This window comes from Teleopsis dalmanni, chromosome 2 (assembly GCF_002237135.1).
Source record: "Teleopsis dalmanni isolate 2A chromosome 2, ASM223713v2, whole genome shotgun sequence".
NCBI classification, from domain to species: Eukaryota; Metazoa; Arthropoda; class Insecta; order Diptera; family Diopsidae; genus Teleopsis; species Teleopsis dalmanni.
Genome location: NC_051847.1, coordinates 146,062,884 through 146,087,314, shown reverse-complemented (window position 1 = coordinate 146,087,314; position 24,431 = coordinate 146,062,884). Strand labels below are relative to the sequence as shown.

Here is a 24,431-nt window from a genome sequence, read left to right as displayed (position 1 = left end):
CAGTAAGCACCTATTCACACTGATTAAAATTATATTAACCAGAACTTTTTAATGATTGATATGACTGTTTAAATTTTATGTCATTTTGATAAAAGTTTGATCGTAAATTAAAACGTATTTCAAAGTGACATGGAGATGGCATCAACTAAATTGTGTGCCTTCAATTATCACTTTAATGAATTATATGCTTAAATTTATTTATGAAATGACCATAAAAATTCTTAAATGATTACCAATGAAAATACCTAACTCAAGTTGCATTTGTCAAACTGAAGTTTAAGATACTTTAAAAGCATTTATTATCTTAAATATTTGATGAAACAAGGATTTGCTTAATAAATAGGCGTAGCGGCCATAAATGAAGGTAATGAGAATTAAAACACCTTTTTGGTGGTTGGTTGGTTTTGTAAATTTAGTTGAAAGACTGTAGTCTTAATAACATCAAAAGGCAATGAGAATTGAAATAAGTGGTTAATTTTATGTCTTCTATCAAGGATAACGTATGTCTTCTTAGAGACATAACGAAAGAACTCAGAATAAGTAAATACATAAAGTGTATGTATGTATATGAAGTTACTTTTGGGTTTGAAGAGTTGAGGAACAAAGGTGGAAGAAACAAGTATTATTAATAACAAGTATATGATCCTTGAAGATCTGAAGGCAGAAAATAACGTGTGAAATTTCGTTACAGTTCAAACAGCTTAGGGTGGTTATTATCCTTTTAAATGTTAGAATATTTTACTTATTCAGGGAAGATGCAAGTTATTATATACCACAAGATCTGAAAATAATATATTGTATATAAAAAATTGGTGTGAGTTTCCTTTGCGGCTTAAAGAAGTAAACAAAATTTTAACAAAATATCTTTCATGGTGTAATAAGCTACGTATACATAATGTAAACCACAAAGAAAATTAAATAAGTAAATTTATTTTGCAACTTCAAGATCTAACAATTTATTTAAAAAAAATATCTCTTAAAATAATTGTAAAGAAAATTTACATTCTTCTCGGCTTTAGGTCTTCAACTGAGAATAAAGGAAATGTATATTTGTTATAAGCAAATATTATCTTATACAATAAAATCAACAAGCTAATGCTTTAATTAGAAATCCTTAAAAATGTAGACTTTCGTAATATTTGGAAGATTTTTGTGAAATTTGTTTTGTTTTTTTTTTGTAATTTATTTTGATCTTTTCCCAAAACCGCAAAAGAGCATTGCTTCCTTTCATTATGCAGATAGATATAATTGCTACTGTTGTTGTTGCTGTTCTGGTATTTAATGTGTGATTGTAGTAATTTTATATATATTTTTCTGCTGCTTTTAATATGGTAAATAACATTATCAAACATATTATCTTATTTATAAGCATTATCGTATTTTTTTAAAGGTTTCCTATCTATGAAAATTTTTAACACAGAAATGCAAGAAACACAGAAATTTTCATTGAAATTTTAGATATCAACTTAACAGTTCAGTTTCAATTTTAGTTCTGAGACAAACGTTAAAAAAATCGTAACAAAAATCAGTTCAAAATCAAACTCAGTTACAGTTTCTCCCATTCAATCTCTAAAGTCTGAATAATTTGTAATTTGTGAAAAAATTGATCTCCTGCAAAAGCAGTTCATATAACAAAGTGAATAATGTTCAGTGTTGTGTGCAACACTCCTACCGATCTTCATCCTCAATAAAATATATATGCGAGTATAGATGACGCTAATGTCAAAAGTATGTAGAAGTTATAAAGCCACAAGTAAATAATATAAAGTATAACATTATTACGAAAATATACGTTATACGTATATACGATATAACGAAATTAATTGCAAAATAAGCTGACAAAGCAAAAGTGTTTTATGGCCATCATATAAAATAATTATACAGTTTCTTCTATTAAATTGTTTAAATTTCTGCCACTTATTGTTCAACAACAACAATTTAAATGAGCTTTAAACTAATAACACGGCACGGTACGACAGTATTATTTCAACAAAAAACAAAAGTTAAGAAAAAATTTCATAAAAAATTGAAAAAAAATTGAAAAAAAATTGAAAAAAAATTGAGCACTTAAAATACTTATGGAAAAGTGTCATAGTTATATATTTTCTGTTATAGAAAAAAAAACTATTTTTTTAATTATAATTTTTTTGTTTTGTTTTTTATTAAATGAAGCAATGCAAACGTCGTAAATTCATTCGCTTCACTCATGAAAATAAAGTTAAAAAAATTATTATTATTTTTTATACTGAAATACTGAAATTTTTTACTGAAATCACAAAGGCAGCCAGAGAACTGCAGAAGTATTCAACAATTTAATTTTGGAATGAAAGATGGCGACGATAGCAAAGCAAACAAAGATACAGAAAAACAAACAATTTCCAAGTACGACAGCAGAAATATTAAGTACATATTTTATATTCTATATATACATATGTCTATACAGACAGACGTCTATATGCATATATGTATTTCTTTACTCAGTTACTCGTAAAAATGCTTTTGTGGATGTAAGTTTAATGTACTCATTGCCTCGCAATTGCTGGAAACGTAAAAAGTTACTTGCTTCTTGAAGTTATTTGTTTAAACAATATAGCAATCATTATCGTAAGGAATGTCTATTTTAAATGCAATTATTCAGAAAATGATATACATTAATCGATTCAGTTATTTATTTTAATCTCTAACCTTATGAACCTTATGAAAATATTTGATTTTATTCCGAATAGAGCTTCAAACATTATTTGAGCTTTCATGCAAGCACAGCAAGTAAGCCATTTTCGAACATCGATGACAGCCACGTTTCAGTAAACAATAATAAGTAAGATCAATTTATAACTTAGCGTCTACACTGGCTAGATCTTGACAAGATTTTTACAAACGTTCTTAATTTTTCCACAACACATAAAAATATTTGTTTGAGGAAAAAATTCGAAAATAATAGATATTTGCATTCGAAGATAAAAATTAAGTAGAAGTTGAGCTTAGTTAAATCAGCATTGGCTAGACCTTTGCTATATTTTCGTATACCTTCACATTTTCTTAACTACATCTTCAAATTTTTTGTTCAGAGATTAAATTCGAAAGCAATAGATATTGGCATTCGAAGATAAAAACCTTGCCAAAGTTTACCCTATGTAGGTAGCTTAGTTCCATTAGTATCTAAATTTGCCAGACTCTAGCAATATTTTTGTATACATTCTCATTTTTTCACCAATACCTATCTTAAAATTTTGTGTTTGCAGATCAAATTCGAAAATTATAAGTATTAGCATCGAATATACAAATCTCGCCAAAGTTAAACCAGTGTAAACGCCTAGTTAGACGCGAAACAATTACAATGCGGCGGCTAAAGTTCTAAAGTTCTGATTTAATATGATATATATATGCGGGAAACTTGAATGGAACGAAATTAATAAAAATTTAATACGATGTCAAACTTTAGCTAATATAGACGTTCAGTGAGAATAGAAAGCAAGTAACAATTAAAAACATAAACTGTTAATTAAAAAGATAAAACAAAAACAACTTAATTCATAAATTTAATAAAATTTATTATTATTTAATATTTAATATTACGTTCCTAGATTAGGTTCTATACATAAGAAAGAACAAATCATGCAACAAATAATGCCTCTACGAATAGAATAGTTTTGAAATTTAACAATTAAAAATAAAAAATATAATTAATTCAATTATTCTACAGCTGGTTTATGATTTCGTTCTAATATATAAATACAGCAAGTAAAATTGTTAATAACAAAACTCCAGCAAAAATATGCAAACAAAAAAAGTCAAGTACGGCTTTGGATCAGTTGGTTAAGGTGCGCTGATTCTGAGCTTCACATTTGGCAGGACCCGAGTTCGATTCCTGGTACTTGCAGTCTCAAAAATAATTATTTACGAATAATTAAATACAAGAATTATTTCCAAGACCACTGATGAAGGGTATTTGGCAATACACGAAACAGCTGTATGGTCAGCCAAAAATTCAATTAATTAAAATAATTTAAAAAATAAATTTTTGTTGCTGTAGTTCACTTCTGTTCAAAAAACCTCTTTATTTAATATTTAGTTAATATTTTATTTTTTAATTAAATAAACGGCAGACAAATAAGATACGTTGTCAATTAATTTCATTAATGACCAGATGAAAGATGAACCAGCTTATTGTTTCCTTGAACGCATATTCCTAATATTCCGCTCAGATGCTCAAACTCTAGAATACTTCAGCTAATCGAATGCTTGAAGACTTTGAGGCACAAACTCAACAACAAAAGTGTGTGTAGTTTTTCTTAGTGTCATCAAAAAAAATTTTTTACAACCTTAAATCTTGATACTCGTATCTTGAAAAGTATGCTATATCAAAATATAGCTTAATGAAAAAAGCCTATCAAATATCTGACTCCATTATTATCCATTGCCAAATCAGCATTCGCAGGATATAGGAGTGGCACCGAAGACGATATTAAGTACGGAGATTTCAATTAGAAAAGCTTTAACGCCATTACATAGATATTTATCAAAGTTAAGGTGATATTTTTATAAAATGGAGTAAAAAATTAATAATCTAGTCGATTGTGCACAAATAATAAAAATTTCGCTGATTTTTCGAAAACTACGCAGCCGCGCAACATAAATGGAACTTTGCTTCTTTACATTAAAAAGCTGAAAACTCGGTGCCTTTTTAATAAAAACTTATATATTCTTTACTGGTTCTGTTCTAATCGGTTACGGACTAGGATTTATTTTTGAATAATTATTGCAACAGATCAGATCTTATGACAACATATGACTCAGGGATGACATATATAGAGCTATATATTCTGCATACAAGACTTCAAACCCGGACAATTTGAACGAGGTGGAGTTTTCTAAAATAAATTTTGTTTTCTCGAGACAGTGGAATAACTCAATATATGAAGCATGGATCTACGTTATTACAACTTTTACAAGTTATGCACTCTTGTTTCAGAAAACCTGACTTAAAAACCTGTTATACCATCATACCATTAGACCACAACTTCTTTTTTCAATAAATCTTTAAAATACGTTCATCACTCTGGCTAATTATGAAAGGCCCAACTATCTTCTCAAAATTTTAAGGAAAATGAAATCGAAAAGAGTACCGCTTATTATTCCATTTATATTTATCGAAATGTCATACAATATCGTTACTATATCAGTGAAAGATCCAAATCTAAAGACATATCTCATTGACAATAAATGACCTTACCACAAGCAACTAATTTTTAAAATTTCTGTTTATTTTTGTTTTCATTATTTTTCTTGTAAACTTGTAAACCTAACATGTCATAGAATGAATGCTAAGATTAACATGATAGACGCAACGGCAACTCGTTCTTCAACCATTAGTTTATTGAATAAATTTTTTTTTTGTGTACAACGATGCGTCAGATTTATTCAGTTTTACAAAAATTATAACCAATATATAGCCTCAATGAATATTTCATTTTCCCTCTTTAAAGTCGGCACCTTTAGCGTAAGCAAGGATAATTCGTATAAGCTGTGAGCTCTCTAGCACAATTATTATACTAATTGGTCGCTTTGTAAAAGGTAAACATGTCATCCAGATAAAGGCTCCTTTCGGGGATTTCTATCAAAATAGTTCCCTTCTGCTCTATTACTCCTGGCCCCTTTCAGAAAATGTTGATTTACTATATTATCTTTATTTTTGAAATAACAGTTTGATTAAATAAATAAAAGCATTATAGAGATTGTACTTTTATAAAAAGTACAATGTTTAAACTAATTTTACGGTTTATAATACCCAAACTTCTTACAGTCAACTAGCATGTCTTCAAATTCTCACTGCATCACAGCGGTTCCATTTATCTGTAGCATCATAGCGGGCCCAATTCTTTAAGCATAAGTAAACCTGTATACCAAGCGAAATGCTTTTCCTGAGAAATAACTTTCTAACACTTTCTCTTTCATTTGAAATTTTAATATATAATAATATTCTATATAAATAAATATAATATTTATAAATATTATAAAAATTAAAATATGATAAATAAATATAAATATTTATGAATATAATAAGTTACAAATTAATAGCATATTAATCTTCAACTGAGTTCAGATTTATGGACCAAAATTTTAAATATAACAGTAATTTAGATTTACGTATTTATATATGTAATACATTCTAAAATAAATTTAATTTATTCTTATATTTTTAATATAAACAACTAATTATAATATAATTAAATCATTATTAGTAAATGCAAGATACTCGTATGCGAGGAAATTTGTACAACGACCGATCAGAGAGCCGTAGCATGTTGACTGCCACATATTAGAGATAATATAAAAACATTAATAATTTGTTATCAAAACTAAACAAATTCCTTAAATATGCAACAAGAAATATCTGCAGATAGTAAATAAATTTTATTAAAAGTGAAAAGTGGAAAATGTTTTGCACCAGCAACTGCAATTCTTTCACAGATGATCAATGGCAAGTGATAAAGTTGAAGCGATAAAAATTGATAAAACCAACAGATAATGGCAAAAAAATTGTTGCTAAAAATATATTTAAATATATGTATATATAAATAAAAATATTTATAATTGTAAACAATATATCGTCATCGCATAAGACATGTACAAACCTGTGTAGAGTTTGGTTGGAGTAATTAAATTTCGGGCTACTGTTTGATAGCATAAAAGATACAGTTTTGACGTTTAAAATATATTATACATTTTCTATAATGGTTTTTTATTTTGTTGATAAATACATATATTTATATAAACATAAATATTAGTTCAATTCATTTTGTTCGTTATAAATTTGTTTACTGATAAAATCGTTTATGTTTTCTAGCCACAAGAGCTCTTTAATAATGGTGGCTACATTTACAAATAATACGGGTATACCGATAAGACTCTATTTCATATCAACGATAAATTTATTCAATATGTATATGAAGATATATGTATATTTATACATATTATATGTACTTAACTTCATATAAATATATGTATATACAATAGAAATTCTAATAAATCTAACCGGCTTTTGTGTTGGTGTCATTTCAGTTCGTTTCTTTTGTTGCGCATATATTTTCCTAAATCTTATCAGTTGAAATATATCACAAAATACTTCAACAAAAGCGCACCGTAACCAGGTGAACTAAATAGGGTCTACTCTATATTTTGCAAAACCAATAATACAATATATTAAAATTAAAATGATTAATAGATTTAATTAAAAATTGGAAATGAATAGTTTTTAAAAATATCACAAGAACCCGAACGAATCATACAAGGACGTAGTTGGTTTTACTGTTTGTAAATCTATCAAAAAAGACTATATAAACGCTATGTACTGAGTTACATAAATGTTTCTTTATATATTAAATCTGTATATTTTGTTTATTAGAAATACCAAGTTCTAAATCACAAGATTCTGAATTAAGCAGTGCGTAATATTATTCCAACAATTAAACTGACTACTAAATTGCCTAGGTAAATCAGTTCATTATAATTATGACGTAGTAGCTATTCATAGACTTGACTGAGCTAATGAAGCTAGATAATTATCTTTAAAAAATTTATAAGAAAGACAACAACTGACAAGACTTATATAGTTCACGAAAGCTTTAGTCAATTTAACTAGTTTCGGTGATATAATAATGACAGAAATAACTTATTAAATATGATTTTAACGTCAGTTACAATAATAATGACAATTGTACTTAATAGAAACTATCTCAATGCTAAGAACAGGAAACTGATATATAAACATATAATTCGTCCGTCACTTTTATATGATTGTGTAGCGTTTAGCAAAGCTTTAAACACTACTATTCACCAGCTAGAAATTGCATAAAGCCAGGCTCTGACAAGACTTTTCAAAGTTCCATGGTACATTAGGACGAATGACAACCTCAGGGACATTAAGATTGATCCCATCAAAAAATACATAAAGGATAGAGCCCTGAAATTATTTGCGAAATCTGACAGACTTACCAACACCGCGTTATCAAATCTCAGAATGGTTACAGGCTCCTCGGGGAGGTATGCAGATCTCAGGTCAATTATTGCTTAGTCTGATGAAGTGATAAACAATAATCTAGTCAAGGCACAAAGAGGGGTTTTGAAGAAACCTCGCAGTTAATAGAGAGTAAAAGTGCTCAGGTGCACTGATTCAACTAGCCTCAACATAATATAATATTAGCCAAGTTTCGATAAAGAGGTTTCACGACGTGAGTCGTCCTTGGCCGCGTCGAGTAACCTTCACCAGCCAGCCCGATCAATGACTTATCGAAGTCATTTGGTAGTACTGAATGCCTCCAAATCGGTGGTTACCGAATATGCGAACATTTTCTACCAAATTTTCCACCTCCGGACTCCGAACCAAACACCTTTGGTATTTTGGAATGTTTGATTTAAAATAATATAATTAATTAATTTAATTATTCCACAGCTGGTTTATTATTTCGTTGCAATATAACAGCAAGTTAATTTGTTGATGAACTTTCACAGCAAGTTAATAAAACTCCAATTTTATTATATTATTATTTTATTGAACATACAAGTCAAGTACGGCTTTGAGTCATTTGGCTAATGACTACTGACTCTGAACTTTAAATTTGTTAGGGGACGAATTCATTCCTTAGCACTAGCAGTCTCAAAAAGTTATTTGGGAATAATTATATACACAAAAAAATTCCAAGACCACACTGAATATGGGTATTTGTTAATACTCGAAACAGCTTTATAGTTCGCCAAAAATTCAATTAGTTGAAAATAAAAAAAAAATTGTTGTTACAATTCACTACTGTTTGAAACCTCTCTTTAAATTTTATACCGAATCTCTTCCTAAGATTCAAACTGTCGATATTCTGCATGACTGAACCCCATTCAAGAAGTTAGGATCATAATGTTTGTAGAAGCTTTAAATCATTATTTTTGTAGGTTTATGAGTTACTGAAAATATTTCAAATATAACTGCCAAAAATTGTATTGTGGGGAGATGGTTTTTTATACAACTTCTGCTTAAACTTAAAGTACTGTTTTAAAAAGTATTTAAAAACTCTCAAAAAGTTTTAAATAAATATATTTGAGTACTATTAAATTTTCTTTATTCTTAATGAAACGTAAATAAAAATAAATATTAAAAACAAGTAATTGTAAAATATTACAATTACAAAAAGGCTAAATTAGTGATTGTGAAGAGATAAAATTGAATTGTAGTCTAAAAATCAAGAGGTAATCTTATGGTTACACATCCCTTCCTATTTTTAGGGTATTTTAGTATATTTCTAATATTATTTTCATCTAAAATAGTGTGTAAAAAATGGGCTTTATGGAATGTTTTAAAACTAAGCAGTACATATCATCATCATTTTGGCATCACAGTCCAAGATAGACCATTGCCTCCTCTACAATATGCCTCCATTCTTTTATGCATTTAGCTTTCCTTCTGTGTTGTCTTTTTCCCCTTGTTCGTATTTTGTGCTCTACATCTTGTAACTATCTTCATCGTGGTCGTAGTTCCCTCTGGCTTTGTTTCGAGAAGCCAGTTTTCTTAGTCATTCTTTCATTACTCATATCATACAAGTGCAATCATTGAGCTTTTATGTATCGTGTTATAGTTCGCCCTACGTCCGAGACATTCAAATCGTCGTTATACCGTGTACAATATGTGCCTTCTTCTAAGCACACCGAATCAAATATTTTCCTGAGTATTTTTCTTTCGAATCTCAGGAGCGGATTGTTGTCGCTGGATTTAAGGACCCATGTTTCGCAGTTGTAGGTAAGAACCGGTCTAATGACAGTTCTATGTATGATTAACTTTTCTTCCTTTTATAGCATAAGCTTGATATGGGCAAAATACGCCCTGTTAGTTGTTTGAATACGATCTTGTATTACAAGAGTTGGATCATTACTTACGCTGAGAACTACGCCCACATATATAAACTCCCTTATAGACTCAAAATAGTAACTGCCTATTCTGATGTCGCTCTCTTAGGGAAATCTCATGTATTTAGACCTACTTTCTTTGAAGCTTGTTGTATTTGCATAAAGATACTTCATGCAAATACAAAGTACGGACCATAGTTCGCATGCGCCCTGCGGCTAATAAAATCACATTATTTCATTTTTATGTCATCCCAAATAAATGAAATACAGTATTTGAAATAATTTATCATACTTCACATTAATTTGCTTAAATTTGAATTTATTTAAAATATTTAAATTCGTTGTTTATGTAAAACCATTTTCAGAAGTTATATTTTTTTGACATCAAATACAAAGTATATTCAAAAATATAATAGAGTCATTTTTACATAGACTCTACCAAAAATACTTATATCTTTGGTGATATGAACCGTCTAATATAATATAAAGCCCCGGCGATAGGTCTCATTTGATTAGATATATCGAAAAATTAATTTATCTTACATTAATAATTTTCGTAGACTTTTTAACTGCTTTATCATCATTTTGAAAAGCTAGAACCAGTCTTTCAACTTTAAGTTATATCAATGATTATGTTACCAGAAATTTTTGTTAACCACTGGAAAAAATTCTGTTTGCGTCTATTCAAGCTTTTCTTCCCCATAGTTGGTGAAGTATACATCTGCGAAAATTAATCTGAAAATTTTTATTTATAAATGTATTATTTATTATTAAAACTTCTATTATAAAAATTCTATTAAAAGATAATATAAAATTAGGTAAACTTGTAGTATTTTTTTTTTTTGGATATAGTTTATTTATTGTGCAAAAGTTGGAGTCCCGAAAAACGACAAATTTTACAAGAAGCAAGGATGAACTGCTATTATTCACAAATTGTAAACAAAAAGAAAGGGCAATGTCAAATGATTAAAAACTATTTTGTAAATGAATTTCATAAAATCATTGTTTAACCAACGAAAATTGTTAGAAGATGTGGCACTGCGATCGTCGAGTCTATTGCACCCGCTTCTGGGTTTACAGTAAGTCTTTTAGCCCTATGCGTCAATAAAAAGTTGTATAGAACCTACTTTATAGAGATTTATTGCCTCTTTCATACGAATATACATTCTCAGGAGCCTATTCCGTATGAGCATTACCGCAGGGCATTCTTACGGCACATGTATGGTCAACTCTTTATTCTCTTCACAAAATCTGCAGTTTGGATTCGTATGTATACCGAGTTTCGTAAGGTGGTACTTTAGTTTACAGTGCCCTGTTAGGATTCCTTCTGTTTCACTAGTTAAAATATAAGAGAATAGAAGGAAACTATAATAACCGCCCGATTTAACTATTTTTTAAAGACAATCAAGAGTGAAAAGATCAGCCCTTAATGTAACGTTTACTATAGACTGAGACGTATATAAAGTATAAAAGTTCTTGAGCTCTTTATTCAAATAAAAAATTTATTATTATTTTTTTTATGTCAATTATTCATACGTTTGAAATCACCATATAATAAAAATTTGCTACACCTTAGGCTTTAAAGAATTAAAAATTACAAAATCATTTCCTCTAAGTTATCATATTTAATTAAAATTTATATAATTTTTTATAATATTGACAGACAATAAACCTAAGCAAAAAACTAGTTGAAAATTTAATTATTCATTTGCGTTTTTTTACAATTTTTTTTTTTTGACTTAAAATGTTGTGCAATCTACTCTACATCCAAGCCTCTCAATCAAATGTTTTTTCCCAAAATGCTATAAATTTTTTTCCATTCCAAACTCTAATAAATTTTTTTTTAGTAAAAAAAAAAATGAAAACAAAAATTCTTATCTTATCAGTGAATAACATTTAGCTCGGTAAATAATATTTAATAAAACCAAGAATAAAATATGAAGCCAGAAAATATGTTATTTGCCTTGTGGTGTGGTGTGTGCATGAAGAGTTATGGTGACAAATTTATACTCACCTCTAATAAAACAACAACAACCACAATCACAACTAAAAGCATAGAAAAATAAAGTTTCATCAAAAAAATAAAAAAAACAAAAAAAAAATTTAGAAAACTAATAAAATATTTAACTGAAATGATATTTTGTGCATTTTTTCGTAATAAATTTTTATTTGCATAGTCATAAACCTTGTAGTGATATATACAAAAAGAAAATGGAAGGGCTTGTGAGCTCTGTTAAGAATATATCGATATTGAAATACAAGCAATGTAATGAGAACAACAAACCCTTTACATAACACTGAAAAAAAATAAATGAAAAAAGAAACCGTGAGATATCAGTTAAACAACAAACTTTTGTAAATAAATTCTGGATTATTTTCTACGCGGAATTAGAACTTCTGTAGAATTATTAACGATATAATCTGTAAGCTATTTGTACATTCAAATTTCAGGCTGTGTTTTATTCGAGCCAGCCATGACTCACTTGTTCAAAAATTATTGAAACAATATGATATTTTCAATAAAGTTACTTACATGGGCATTTCCATGACTTCAATGTATTTAATTTCACTTTTTGATCTGTATAAAACTGTATACGGAATGAAAGTGATTAAAAGAAATTTTTGAAATGTAACATTTAAAATAATAAATAAGATTAATAAATCGTTCTAGCCTTTATTTTCAAAATTAAAACTAAGTAGAAAGGCTGGTATCTTTATTGCATTTAAGAAAACAATAGTCACCTGAGCGACTGTGGTATAAAATTTTTTTTGTTCGTCTGTGGGGAGTATCCGCATTTCAACACCATTTACATCTCAACACTAGTTGGTTGGTTGCAGTGGCTGATCGGTAGATATGCTTTTATCTCACATAATTTGCGATAATTCATCATTTTAATATTACTTTCTTATTACCTATTAATTTGATGTACAGTAATAAGTTCCCAGAATCTGATCTTATTGTACAGATGCCAAATTGACGAGAATGTTGGACATGTTTCGATTGTTTTTCACTTGTAATTAACTAAGCAAAAGAAACTGAATATAGTTATCCCTAGAAAGACATCAATAAAAACACCAAGACTGGATTAACTATCCGCTTTTCCATTCTCTTTTATATATCTGTTATCGAAAGCGTAATTAAGACTGATGTCAACGAATCATTTTAGCTTGCTGATTTCTACCCTATATTATTTGACTAGACTCTTTCTTAACCCTGGACGTATAATCATAATTCTACTAACGTTAAGAATAATCATACGTAAAAATGACGTGCAATTTTCAGAGTTTATATTTTGCCGTTATATTAATTTAAATGTGTGCAAGTTTTTTACAAGTCTTTAAAGAAGTATTTATTTATTCAAATTAAAACAAAACAGTAATACTTTCAAACACATTTTTTAAATAAACATAATAAATATAATATGCCAATGATTTTCACTTAAAAAGGAATTGCATTTTTCAAAATTATGTATTAAGAGTAAATTTTCAATATTTCTTAATATTTTTTTTTTATTTTTATTTAGAATAAATCAAAAAATAATAATAGAAACAAAAAAGTAAATGAAATTTATATATACTTATAAAATGAACAACTTAAAGTTAGCTTATACAAATAGCAAGTCATATATTGAGATCGTCATAAATGTTACGAAAATAATTAAAATTATTAGGAACTTTGGTTCAAATCAGCTAATTTTAGTTATATAATAATAATTAATCCTATGCAGAAATACACTTAAAGCATGTATCACGATTGTGCTCTCTACAAATCGGCTTTTTACAAGAACTAAATCTAATGTTTGTCATTCTTTTTTTCTTATATGAACAGAATGCACAATATGTTCAACTGTTTTTTGATAGATCGTTTCCAGACCAACACATAAATTTAATGCATTCTTAACTCGAACAAGGTTGAAAACTATTTTATCTTATTATGATCTTTTCACAGGTTACTTTTGTTTGAAATGTATATTACTTGCCGTAACATGTTTATTATATCTAGACCACATACAGTATATATCTTCAGTTTCATCCAACAGAAAATTTATAATTCTCATAATATTTAGTTACATCGTAATATATATTCACATACGTTGGATTAAAACTTAATATGAGGCATTACATATGTTCATATAAAAATTGCATCAATTTTGATATTCTTGCATTTTTAATTTTGTTTGCACTTAAAGAATTTATAGAATTATATATATGTTGTGTGTCACATTGGTATATAAAAAGCGTTGCATATTATTAACATTATTATTCATATAAATTCTTTAATAATTAATCTTCTGTTAACTAAAATACTTTTCGTAAATTTATACAAGTTATAAGTATTCTTACTGTATTAACAAGACGACCGCATTCCTTATGAGTTCTAAAAAAACGTTCCCCCTGGTTTCCTCAACAAGTTACTTACACTATATAATTTTATATTTCTTCACGGTGTTCTAGCATCTTCATTTTCAAAATCCATAATTCAACCAATGTTTCAAAAAGGAAATCCTTAATAAGTCAATCACTTTTTGAATTTCCCGCGCAGTTACCCCAAATGCAACATTGCTGCCGTCAGCTGTAATCTACCAGTGGGCAACTTTTTAATTTTGAGCAAGCTACGTCAGTTGGTGTTTGATAGTCGTTCAAAGCAGACAACCTTATGAACTTTTACGAAAATGGAAAAAAGTGAATTTCGTGTGCTGATTAAGCATTACTGGCCAAAATCCACGAATTGGGATAGCCCCCTGCGACTATTTTCTGTTTCTAAACTTAAAGAAATGGCTGGGAGGTAAGAGATTTGAGTCGAATGAAGAAGTTATTACCGAAACAAACATGTATTTTGAGAGCTTTTAGAAAACTTATTATTTGAAGGGAATAAGAAAATTAGAAAAACGCTGGACTAATGTATCGAGCTAAAAGGTGATTATGTAGAAAAATAAAATGTTTCTTTGCCGAAAAAAATTTGTCTTATTCAAAAAGTCACTGACTTATCAAACCGCCCTCGTACTTTAGGTTTAACTCACAAGTTTTTGACCACACTAATGAAATTATACTCGAACACTAACAGTCGCATAGGGGACAGTAACCTTATGTTCTTATCTTGTCTTCTTCATTTAAAGTCACTCAAGGTGTAAAACAAGGTACATGCTCAGTCCGATTCTGTTCTCCCTGAAGATAAATGATCTGCACGACTTTTTAACGGGTGGAGTACCTATCAACTCAACTCATATGAAGGTGCGTATTGTATGATGATGATGTGGTTCTACTTGTGGTTCCAAAAATTTTCTACACGCAGTACGTTCAATTGTACTCTACGGTGCCTACGTTTAGGGTTGCAAACGCTATGATCAAGTGGAAAAACTCTAGATATTTTATAAAGAAGATACTATTTCTATCCAGTAACACCCCAAACCATATGCTCTACTTAGAAATGGGTTTACTAACGCAATTTATATACACAGTGGAAACACATTTCGCTTATGTAAGAAAAATTCTTAATCTGCCATCATCAGGAATATATTAGGTTAAAGATTAGGAAAATATGGATCTTAAATTATTACATAATAATATTATAACTTTATACAAACGAAGTGAACATGATGTCTTTGTCGCGAATGCTAGGTCGGCATCTCATGACTTTTATTACGAAAATTTTCAGCACATATCGAGCCTACTTTTTAAATGTAGAGGTGGTATTTTTAAACTGAACGGCATGGAATTATATCTGAACGTGATTGCTCTTTGTATAATCGCCAAAAAATAGAAAATATATGTCATATTATTGGGGTATGTTTGATAGACATAGACTTTTTTTTTTGACAAATTTTTTTTTCATAATTGATTATACATTTATTTTTTTTAATTTATTCTTTACCTATAATTAAGAAATTAGCACCTTAAACAGAGATGCTGCTCTGATTTTATAAAAAATTGAATTAAAATAATGTGCAAAATATTTAAAAATCTTTTTAAGTGTATTTTTAAAAATATTTGTTTATAAAAAATAATTAAATAAATAAACACAACATATAAAATATTAAATATTCAAAACATATCTGGGTTTTTTTTACCATTTTAATGAAGATTGCCTAAATACGAAGCTTTAAAGACCGTATAACTAGTGAGTAAATATACGGTCTTATGACTCACGTTTTGCAGTCTCCAAAACGTTATAGCAAAGTAACAAACCAAACTATCTACAGATATTCCTGCAGTTAATATATTCAACATTAATTAGTTAAAACTCACCTCTTGAATTATAAATAATTTGATTTTGAGGTATATCTTCATAAACCAACTTTTTCTAAATTTTGATGATTTTTCGGCATTTATAATATTTTTATATTCTATAAAAGAGTAACCAAGTAATATTGTAAGAGTGTAAAGGGTCAATAATAAAAACCAATTCAAATAAATGTATTTTGTTGTTGCCACTTTGTATATCATACTGTTATTATGCTACTGAGATTATTACCAGAAATTATGAATATACTACTAGAATTCGACCCTTACTCAGGCTTGACTTCGATAAGATGTTAATGTTTGAAACTGAATGTTTGTGTTTACGCTTGAATTTTGTATGCAAAGAAAAATTTGTATGCGTTGGTGAAAAAGTGAAAGTGCATGCAAATATTTTGCCAAAATAAGCGAGTGTAGATCTAGGTTAAAATTTATTTATGTTATCAATTTCTTTTTATTTGCTCATCAGTAAATATGTTTCAAAGTATATATATTAATTATTTCAAAACTTACCACACTTAGTAGCAAACGGATACATAAACCATTAAATATTTTTTCTGACAGAGATCGTATGTTTATTAGAAGAAAGCCCGTATACGTTCTTGAACTTTGCATTAGTACTAAAATTAATAATAATTATGTGAGCAATATTAAAACTAAAATAAAATAATAAAAATAAAATAAAATAAAATAAAATAAAATAAAAAAATAAAATAATACAGCGTATTGAATAACTGAATAATTTGTTTATTTGAATTATGAATTTGACCGTAATAAGTATTCTAAGACTTGGAACTCATAATGGCAATTATATAGCAAATAAATTAGATAAGCTAGGGTTTAAATTATTTTGAAGAATGTAATAAAAGCTACAGCATTTGACAAAAAAAAATTAACTAATTTTTATCTGAACAAATAAGGATAGTATACACAAGGAAATCCCGTTCTTCGTCAAAAAGTGATAAAAAAAATGGGCTAGGACTATAATAATGTGATTTTAGAATTTTGTGTTACAGTGTATTACGTACCGCTACAACTTACACCTGCTAAATTATTCATCACTGACCAAAAAAATGGAGTTAGTGGTGTCAAGTGGCAATTGAGTATTTAATTGACAGTTACATCCTGTACTTGACATATGGTAATAAAAAAACAGGAATTAACAGAAATAAACAATTCAATTCAGTTAATTAATGGGTTGTTTTTTTTTTTAATTAAATAATAAACCCATATGTACAATAAATACATGTACCACATGTCTTTTGGACTTTCTATCTTTTGCAATTAAATGAATACAAGTCTCAAAAAATAATTGAAAAAAACGATAAATATTTATGTAAATGTTCATGTAGATCTAGTTAAGTTACTATTACTTAAGTCATAGCTTAAGTTGCTGCTAGTTAATCAGTCTCATTGGCTAACTACAATAGAGCCTATGATTCATTATACTGCCACTACTTATTAACAGGCCATCCTAACTATTAGTTAAATATGAAGTCATTTCAAGGCCTTAATAAAGCATACTATTTTTTAGTTTTATTGATAGTTCTATCGACAGTTCTGTGAAAGAGATAAAATAATAATTGTCTTAGATCTTTACTCTAGAGCTGAGCAATTGCAAAACTTTGATATAAGTATAAAAGTTATTAATATTAACAAATTAACAGTTAAACAAAATTTTAATTATATTTATCATATTTTACCACATTCAAAATGAAACATAAACTTTAGTTTACAAAAAATTTTTAATTGAAATATAAATATAAATTTAAATATAATATTGTTATCCAAACAGTTAAATATTTACTAAAAAAAATTTATACATAATAAAAATAATCAATTACAGCTTAAAATAAATATTGTTCACATTTAAATTACGATTATATTTTATTTTACTTAATATAATTAAAATTTTCTTAAATTTATTCTTTTTTTTATTAATAATTTTGTGTTTTTTTTTTTTGAATTAATATCATTTTGATATAAATAATTTATATAATTTTTTTTAAACTGAGGTCAAAAAATATTAAATTTAGAAATATTTTTAAAATAATTATTAAATAAAAACAATGCATTGAATCATGTAACATCTTATGCAATAAATATTTATATTACATATTTATTATTCTTTCAATTTTATTTTGTTTTTAATTTAAAGAAATTTTATTGTATATGAAATAATTATATTTAAAAATAATTATATTTAAACTATTTTATTGCTAACATAAACAAAAATATTTTAACTATAACGGAATATATTTCTTGATTTTTATATATAATTTTTAATGTGTTTATAAAAGTGCTCATTTAAAATATTTAATAATAGTTTTCAAAAATAAAAAAAAAAAAATTTTTAACTTTTTTGCTCTTTCAGTTTTATAAAAGTTACGATTAAAAAAATATAGAGAAAAAAACATAAATTAAATTCGAAAATGGAGAGAAAAATTAACAATTTTTAAATAGTTAATATATACCTACAATAATGAGACTAATTTGTTCATAAATTTTTTTTTATCTTTTGTACAAAATCATTAATCGTTTCGTTTCACATCCTTCAAGGATTGTAGTATACAAATTTTGATATTGCTTCAATAATTACACTAACCTTAAAGTATTACATATAATTTTAATATAGTACAAACTAATAAAGTTATATATAATGGAAAACAATGGTATCTTTGGTTTCTTTGAAACACAAGCAATATTTGCATGCAAACTATATACAAAGCTTTTATAATTACATATACATATGTTTATATGTATGTATAGTAGCAGATATCAATGAGATTCAACGTTAAAATTATGTCCTGCAATTCTCCTAACAATTCTCAAGTTCTCAGGTTCAGTTTAAATTACTCCATTTTCACCACAGTTTGACGTTCAAATTTACGACTGAACTCCTGCAAATGTTGCTGTGCAACTGCGTGCAATTCAAACAATGGCTGATGTTGTTGTTGCTGTTGGTGATGGTGATGACTGTGATGTTGATGGTAAGCATGATGATATTCATCAAGCTCCTCTGATGAGCTGCGACTTAATGCAGCAGCAATATGTTGTTGAAATAAATGTTGTGCTTCTTGTTGGTGATGATGATGATGCTGTTGCTGTTGCTGATGAAGTTGATTTTGTTGCTCTTGTTCGTGAGTGTTTGTAAGTTCTATTTTAATTTCTGGTCCACTACCGCTTGACATTATCACATCAAAACTATCATATCCAGTGTGATGATCATGTGCTATATGCTGATCGTGTGTTGGTTGGTTATATGCTGATACAATACCATTTGGATTGACATCAGAATGCAATTGTTGATGTTGTTGCAGACCATGATGATGGCGACGTTGTTGTTGCAATTGGTGTTGTTCCATCATCGTTGTTGTTGTTGTGGTTGTTGTTGCTGTTATTGGTGATGCAGATGCTGTTGTTATTGTCGAAACTGCTGTCGGTGATATGGTGGAGCTCGTTGTGCTGCTGCAGTTCGTGTTGCTCTTGTTGTTGATGTTGTTCGTTTGAATTGTTGATGATGCTGGCATCAATTGCATAATTTGTTGTGCTAACAGTTGTTGACGCTGTTGGTGCTGTTGCTGCTGATGCTGTTGATCTTGGAGAGACGATGACTCTTGTTGGTGAGTTTGTAGAAATTTCTGTATAAACTTTAAATTGTTATTGCTTGCATTTACGTTGTTATTGTTGTTGTTATTATTATTCATATTATTATTGCTGTTATTATTATTATTATGATAATCGGTATTGTTGTTGTTGTTGTTATGTAAATGACCATTATGTGTTGGTGATGTGGATGAGTTAAACATTATTGGTGAATTTATATGATGTATTGGTGAAATTTGCTGATAAGGCGATTGTTGTTGTTGTTGTTGCTGCTGCTGCTGCTGCTGTGTTTGTTGCTGTTGCATTTGCTGTTGGCGATCTAATGGTGAAACGTTACCATCTGTTTGATGTTGTTGTTGTGGTGTTATTGGCGAGATGGGAGATAGACCCATTTGTGCGGTTGGTGGACCAGTTGATGTCAATACACCACATGACATCTGCGATGTTATTGAGCTATGATCTTCTATAGGAGAACTTGCTCCCGAATTTTGTTGATTTATTTGACTTGACTGTAGTGGAAGATGTTCTTGTTTCATCTGCTGTTGTTGTTGTTGTGGCAAGACAGACAAATTGGCTTTTACATCTAAGGCCCAAATGAATTGATGATTGGTGATTGATGTATTTAATGACATATGAGTAAAGTTATATTTTGTGAGTTTATGATGTAGTTAATATATGAGTGAAAGAAAAAGAAAAAAAAAGAAAGGAGACAAAACAAATTAATAAGCATGCCCACATAGAATATGTTTAAATGTAAATGTTTAAGTTTTTTATTGTTATACTTTCAAAAATCGGTAAATATTAATAGTTTTTAATTATATATTCAAAATAAAGTTCAAACTGTATGCACTATATTACCATAGAATGAGTAGATTGTAAATGTGCCGATAAAAAATCAGTTTAAAATTTTTAAAATTAAATAACAATACAATATTTATACTATATATTAACAAATTTATAAATATTATTAATACTGCAGAATAGTTTTCAAACTTTAAGCTTAGTTACATTTATAACATATTGAAGACATACATCACTGAGTTTATATATTTATATATATAAACTCGGTAATGTACGTCTTCGGCTGCTTGAAGTTATATCAATATTTTGTGGATGCAATTAAGCTTAAAGTTTGAAGACCATCTAGCAATAACAATACATACTTTATATATATAATATATATTAAGTATATATATAACATATATTAAGTATATATATAATATATATGTATATACATACAGTAGATATAGTATATATAGGTTTATCGTGCTTTAGCTTGCTAACGTAAATGCCTTTGCTTTTACTTTACAATAATATCTCTTCATGTTCTACTATTAGATCAAAATTATCCATATTTTCAGTCTTATTCTTTAGAGCTCATCAAAATATATACAGTTTGAAATCTCTATAATAAACAGCATAATTATACCAAAACCCCATTCAAGTGCATACAGTCTAACTTATAGCTACATTATCTATATAGCACCTCATATGATAATTGATTAAATTTACCTTCAGTTAAGCTGTTGTTGATATTTAAATTGGGTGCAGTATTAGTCCCATTGTTATTAGTGATAATATTTTTTATCGCATTTTTTACAGCTTTTTCAGATTTACTTCCTCTGGGTTTACGCTTTCGTGTCTAACAAAACAATAAAAGAAAAACAAATTAAAACAATAAAGAAATAAAGAAATATATTAATTATATATATGAATAAATTCTTACCTGAATTGTATCTTTTTTCATAGTCAAAGGACGCTTGACGTTGTGTAGCTTGAAGTAAAGACCACAGGCATTACAAACGGGATTGCCATTTATATTGCGACGCCATAACGAGGTAGTCGTAGTCGCGCAATTGGAGCAGGAAATACCAGCTCTTCGTGATGCACTCTGTGATAAAAGCGAAAGTTTATTAGAAAATTAAAAATGTGGTAAAATTGTATACATAATATGAATTTTTAAAAATTGGTTTTTTTTGTAGAACAAAATTTTTGAATTATTGTTTTATTTTTATTATTTATTACTTGTTTTCTTTGGGATAGGAAATAATGTATTTCTGTTTTTCACCTACCAATCTGCGCGAGATGGAACGACTAACGTGCTCCTCAGTAGCCGTTGTTGGCGTCCGATTTGCCACATTATACGGATTGTAGGAATTCTTATAATAATTCCCGCCTGATTCAGCGGCCACTGTAAAATTAATTTATAATTTTATTTTAATGCAAAATATTATTTTAAAAATATTTTTTATGCTACAATTTTAAACATATTAACAACAATTGTTGTTAAGTTAATTTTTTTAAATAAAATTTTAAATTTATTTTAAGAACTACAAAATTAGGCCTAAAAATTAAACAAACAAAAAAAAAACGTAATGAAAAAAATATATAAAGAAAAGGCGTGCGATTTATGCTTCTGCTACTTTATTAAATAATATTTTATAATAAATTCAATTAATTTTTTGCATTAATTTAACACATCACGATCTTTGAACAAAGCGAGAACGTTTCCTAGATGGACGTAGGCGCAGAATTGGGCTGACACATTTTTTTATAATGGGTCTCTATCTATGCTACATATTCAAAAATTTTGTTCCATTATAAATTTAATTTAAATTCATTTTAATTTAGATTTACTTTAAATTTATTTGCTTTATTGTTTCAATTTGATATTATTATTAATTATGCATTTTACTAAATTACCAATCTTCTAGGTTGTTTAATTAAAGGACGATTCATTCCGTTCATTTTGTGATAAAGACCGCACGCATTGCATAAATAGTGTCCGGTATTATCACGTCGCCACAATGGAGTTGATATTGCACCACAATTGACACATTCTCGCCCCTCAGTGAAAAAATCGGCATCGAAAAATGCTTTAAAATTTACAATAATTTTTTTTATATATAAAAACTTTTTATTTAATGCACAAGAAAACAAAACATTAAAAAGAACTCTTATATGGTTTAACTAATTGTGTGTTTGTTGTAATTTTAATTGTAGTTGTGTATGATATGGTGTTTTAAATTTTTAATATATATATATATATATTATATATTCAACAGTTATATATTAATTGAATTTATTATAAAAAACATATATTTAATAACAATAATAAGATATATATAAATATCTACACATGTACTATGTATTTATATGCATATATATATATATAATATATACAATGCGTAGAATATTTATATATAAATTTGTGTCTTATTTAAGAGTGTTAGAAATTACAGAATTGAAATAATATTAAGTCCCAATAATGTATACATGAACATTAAATTCATATATATATTAATAAATATATTAAATAACAAATAAAATTTACTTATATCTTATATCTCAAAAACATATTCAAAAAAATTCGATTAATAATATGCAAATAAAATATAATACTTTGTACATTTGCATATTGCAATATAATTTTAAATAAAATATTAATAAAATGAACAACAAACTTATAAAAATATATAAACTATATAATAAAATGTACTTCTATATAAGTATAGAACTTCTTAATATTTAAATACTTTGTAAGATAAAATTTCATTAATAATTTGAAAAACTCTGTGGATCCACAAAGGCATCTAATGTTTTAGACTGCAATGCAACTCGACAATATTTTTTTGCCAAAAAGAAATTAATGAACGTCTAATTTCGAGTATGAATTTTAAAATATTAATAAAAAAACTTAACCATATTTAAATCATATATTATATCCTTTACCTTAATTCAACCTTAATTCGATCATTTAGATTGATTCCCCTAATTTATATATCTCGTATATCGATTGAAGAAGCTTTATTCTTTTTAAAATGAAATATAATCTAAATTTAATATACGTGAGCACCTTAAAGATCGCCATGAAAATTAGTCGGGCAAAAGAAAGCAGTAGGTAAAGGTAAAGGACTACATATTCCCTTCTATGCGAATAGAAAGTAAGAAGTCAAAGGCTAATTTTTAGTTAACAATTTTATGTGGTATGACAAGAAATATATTTCAAATAGAAAAATTTTCAAATACAAAAGAAATTTTTTTAATAAAGTAAATTCTTTATATTATTATGACCATGTTATTTTAAATATCGCTTAATATTCACCAATTAGTGGTCTTTAAAAAATATGTTTGTTAAATGATATAAAATTGCAGCTATATATTTATCACTAATCTTCATTCAATGTAAATTTAAAAACAATAATATTTTATTGAAGTGAAATTACAACAATTACAAATAGTGCTGTATAGCGCACATTTTCAGACAACAGAACATAAATATTGCTCGAAAACGTTCTAGACACCTAAATGTACTGATCATAACTTGGAGACAGATGAAGGAGTCATAGAACGAGATTGGTTAGATTTAAGCTGATAATAGATGATAATCAAATGACATACTGCTTCAGGATCTATTGAGATACCTCTAAAGAAAGTTTCATAAGCTAACCTAGAACAACTAAAACTACTGAGATATCTAAAACTATCATTGGGTTTAAAATGTTTAAATCGCTACATTCGCTTAGTAGTCTGCAAAGAAGTTGCATTGATAGATTCAACAAGACCATATTTATACTGCAAGGTTGGAGATAGGTTTTATCTAAATATTTACCTGTAGCAACTTAAATTATTTTAGTCAAATATACTAGTTCTTAGAAATTTTTGCAGATATACACCGAATATATAGTCTATATTTC

The 24,431-nt window shown here is 27.7% G+C and overlaps 1 protein-coding gene and 2 long non-coding RNA genes across 4 annotated transcripts in view; 2 read left to right on the top strand and 1 right to left on the bottom strand.

Annotated features, from left to right (window-relative positions):
- The window catches only part of LOC119678512, a 141,996-nt gene that overhangs the window by 52,334 nt on the left and 65,231 nt on the right, over window positions 1-24,431 (top strand). The window lies entirely within an intron of this gene.
- Window positions 1,495-22,537, top strand: LOC119678513. The gene is made up of 3 exons (XR_005252339.1): window positions 1,495-1,728; window positions 21,484-21,666; window positions 22,449-22,537. It is a non-coding gene; the product is annotated as an uncharacterized LOC119678513 (long non-coding RNA).
- The window catches only part of LOC119678503 (box A-binding factor-like), a 31,819-nt gene continuing 26,037 nt past the window's right edge, over window positions 18,650-24,431 (bottom strand). Inside the window, exons 4-7 of one of the 2 annotated variants that reach the window (XM_038090361.1) lie at window positions 22,438-22,610; window positions 21,461-21,625; window positions 21,247-21,376; window positions 18,650-20,317 (exon numbers count right to left, since the gene is read on the bottom strand). In XM_038090361.1, the coding sequence (XP_037946289.1) occupies window positions 18,981-20,317; window positions 21,247-21,376; window positions 21,461-21,625; window positions 22,438-22,610 (1,805 nt within the window). In that variant the 3' untranslated portion in view covers window positions 18,650-18,980. Of the gene's footprint in view, window positions 20,318-21,246; window positions 21,377-21,460; window positions 21,626-21,806; window positions 21,926-22,437; window positions 22,611-24,431 lie in introns of both variants that reach the window. The other variant, XM_038090362.1, reaches the window with a different exon arrangement.